The sequence below is a fragment of the Diabrotica undecimpunctata genome, chromosome 1 (genome assembly GCF_040954645.1).
Source record: "Diabrotica undecimpunctata isolate CICGRU chromosome 1, icDiaUnde3, whole genome shotgun sequence".
Classification (NCBI taxonomy): Eukaryota; Metazoa; Arthropoda; class Insecta; order Coleoptera; family Chrysomelidae; genus Diabrotica; species Diabrotica undecimpunctata.
In genome coordinates, this window is record NC_092803.1 from 1,544,279 (window position 1) to 1,548,009 (window position 3,731).

The 3,731-nt window shown below is 29.1% G+C and overlaps 1 protein-coding gene across 1 annotated transcript; it reads right to left on the reverse strand.

The window, feature by feature from the left end:
- Positions 1 to 217: 217 nt before the first annotated feature.
- On the reverse strand, positions 218 to 3,346 carry LOC140443206 (uncharacterized). Its single transcript, XM_072534327.1, has 2 exons — positions 3,128 to 3,346; positions 218 to 1,742 (listed from the first exon to the last, which is right to left on the reverse strand). Exons 1-2 carry the CDS (start codon positions 3,249 to 3,251, stop codon positions 919 to 921), a joined length of 948 nt encoding a protein of 315 aa, XP_072390428.1. The 5' UTR covers positions 3,252 to 3,346; the 3' UTR covers positions 218 to 918.
- Between the last annotated feature and the right edge of the window lie 385 nt (positions 3,347 to 3,731).

Genomic DNA, 3,731 nt, shown 5'->3' on the forward strand with positions numbered 1-3,731 from the left:
AATGGCAAGGGGGTTGGATGGCGGCAACTACAAAAATGAATGAATGAATCTCCTGGGACAAATGAACAAAAAGAAATACTTCTAGCTATTTAAGAAAAAAAGGACGCCGCTTCGAAGGATCCTAAACTTGATGGATGAAGAAAAAAAGGCTATTTCTTCCTAAAAAAGTAAACACAAAAAAGGTTAGGAGATTTTTCTAAAATAAAAGACTAAATGGTTCAGAGAAATTAAATAAACATTTATTTTTGTCTCAAACAAACAGATAAACAAATTACATGGGTTTACACCAAAATAAAATATAAAAAAGACTTACATATGTCCTATCTGGTTACAATTGGGAAACGCTACAAAAAACTTTCAAAACTATTATTAAGTTATTTATAACTGTGGCATAAATAGATTAATTAAAATGAAACTTCACAAAGTTAACCTCTTCAAAAAAAAAAAAAAAAAAATACAAAATAAACAAACATCATAGAAAATTTAAGGCTAGCTGTTATATGTCAACATTTACACTGACGTCAAAGAACAAATAAATTGACAGCATAACCACACCCTTGATCTGCAATATATAATACATATTACATTATTTAAATTGTTATGAAAGCAATTATTGTTATTTGAAAAAAAATGTCTACTTTACTTTTCTTCGTCTTCCCACATTTCCCTTTCCTCGGATTTTGCCTTGCATAATAAATTGTAATAATGCATATTTTTGCCCTCTCATCACATGTCCTAAGTACTCAAGTTTTCGTCTTTTGATAGTTAATATTATTTCCATGATATTCGTAGGATTCTTCTGTAACACCAAAATTCAAAGGCAGCCAACTTATTCTGATGGACTTGTTTTTGTTAACACATGTCATTAAAGGCATTTTCAAATTACCTTTTCGAGAAAAAAACTGTTTAATAAAAATATTACACTTTTAAAGGTTTTTCCCCAATATGTGATGTCAAATGTAATTGCAAATGAACTTTCTGAGAGAACTTTCTAGAACAAATGTCACACTTGTAAGGCTTTTCTCCAGTGTGTATCATCAAATGTCTTTTCAATTGACCTGTTTGAAAAAACTGCTTAAAACAAATATCACACTTGTAAAGTTTTTCTCCAGTGTGAACACGCAAATGGATTTTCAAAGAACTTTGCTGAGAAAACTGTTTAAAACAAATTTCACACTTGTAAGGTGTTTCTCCAGTGTGTGTAATAAAATGTTTTTTCAGATGACATGTTTGAGAAAACTGCTTAAAACAAATATCACACTTGTAAGGTTTTTCTCCAGTGTGAACACGCAAATGGATTTTCAAATAATTTTGTTGAGAAAACTGTTTAAAGCAAACTTCACACTTGTAAGGTGTTTCCCCAGTATGAATACGCAAATGGTGATTTAAAGTAAATTTATGAGAAAATTGCTTAAGACAAATATTACACTTGTGAGGTGTTTCTCCAGTATGTGTCATCAAATGTCTTTTCAAATGACCTTTCAGAGAAAACTGCTTAACACAAATTTCACACTCATAGGGTTTTTCTCCAGTGTGTATCACTAAATGTTTTTTCATATAACTTCTAAGAGAAAACTGCTTAAAACAAATTTCACATTCGTAAACTACTTGTCCAGTTTGAATTTTTCTATTATTATTTAATGTACTGTCTTCATGGTGCTGAATCATATCATTTTCCTCAAGAGATGAATGTTCTGTTAATGTTTTTATAATTGTCATTTTGTTTTCATCCTCAGGACAATCTAAAAAAATAAAAGTCAGTTACACAAATTTTACTACTTGAAAGAAATAATTGTAATAAACAAAAGCTAGTCGATAATACAAATATTGATTAGGGACTTCTGTTGTGCTTTCTGTTGACTAGACAGTCTTCCAGATGCATAATGCCTTACCCTTTTTTGCCATAATGCCAACCATTGACTGTTTGAAAAATGAAAAATAATTGAATTACAATTATTCACTTATTATTTATTATAACTCACAGTTGATTAATATATCAACTTTAATATTCAAAAAATTATAACAACTGAATATTTAAATGTACAAAACAATAACTACATGAATATAGTCATTGACAACCTGATTCATGGGCTTATCAGCAAAGGAATCTGGGTCCTTCATTTCACAGAAGACAACATTGTAATAGTGAACAGGAGAGTATTTAAGATATAAATGTCCTCACAATGAAATTGCGTACCACATAAAGCCCATGCCCATACTATTAACATAATAAAAACAAATGTATAGAATCAGTCAAAAAAGGAACAACTTTATAAAACCATAGTTATCAAGCCTCCTTACTGATCTTGGTTCTCAAGACTATAGGGAACTAAAAATAGTTTTTTTAAAATAAATATAAGTGATTCTAATTCACCCAATTATCTATGAAGAGAAGAAGGTACAACAGAACACATGATATTAGGCTGTTCCTTAATAATTAATGAATAATGATAAGGGAAATTATCAAATGATGAATAACCAAAATACCCAAAATCAGCAAACCATATAAATTAATCTAACAATTAAAATCGGAAGATTATAATATTTATCATTAAGTAGTATTAGTTTAGGATTATAAGGTTTGTTTTTCTCCATGTTTAAAGCCCATCTCCATGTCTCATCTAAATGCTCTGATACCCCTAATCTAACTGTCTTCTGTCTAATATCCACAATTATATCAGTATAAAAAAGATAACAAAAAAGAATAAAAAAGAAAAGAAAGATAAAAATAAAACAAAAAAAAACAGTCTGAAATATAATGAATCTATAATAGAGAATATAAAAAAACAACTTCTTTAGAGCTTCTGCATAAAATATACACACACACAATTGCAGACAAGTTTATAGATTAAATAAATTCTACAATATCATTATTAACACTATTTAAAGCTGTTAGTAACTTGTATTATGTAACTTAATTCACGGCAGAGTAGACATAATATTATTTAGTAGTTCCTTATTCTCTACTCAAACCAAAGCAGACAGATTGACCACACCAGTGAATGCTGAATGGCAGGTCAGGAATGGATTGCAAAAACAAACAACAAACAGAAATGAATGGATACGCCTAAGGGAGGCTTACATCCCACAATGGATGAAATAGCTGTTGATGAGTTACTTTTCTCACCTAGAAATTCTTCCTCTGGTTCATTTTTCAAGTTTTCCATATCTATTGATGTGGTTAACGGATCCTCAATATATTTTTGATCATATTTATTAAACTCTTTCTTATATTTGACTTTAACTTCCATATCTGATAAAATAAATAATAGAAATAGAAAATTATAAATTATCTAAAAAAAATGTCAATGTTGATAAAAAATGATCATACGATCCAGTCTGACAGTTGACAGAGTACATAGCCACAGTATATTCAAAGAATATAGACGCTTCTATCTTCTAAGCGTCTATCTTCTTTGGTATATTGCTTAAAAAGAATTCTTTTTAAGCAATATACTGTGACATAGCCCTCTAGCAAGGTTAACGGTAAGTTTCATAGAAAAATTTTCTTTCACCAAATGCGGATGGGCCGAAACTAATTTCATTTGGCGGCAGATTTAAAACGTAATTTCAGAATTTTAGGCGGCAAATTAAAAAAACATGCTGTAAAATTAAAAAAAAAACACCTCTAATGGAAAATAAATATAGTCATAAAATAAGAAATTAAAACTTACTCTACGCTAAAAAATATATTCTCTCTTTCCAAAAATATAGTATACACTTATATATTT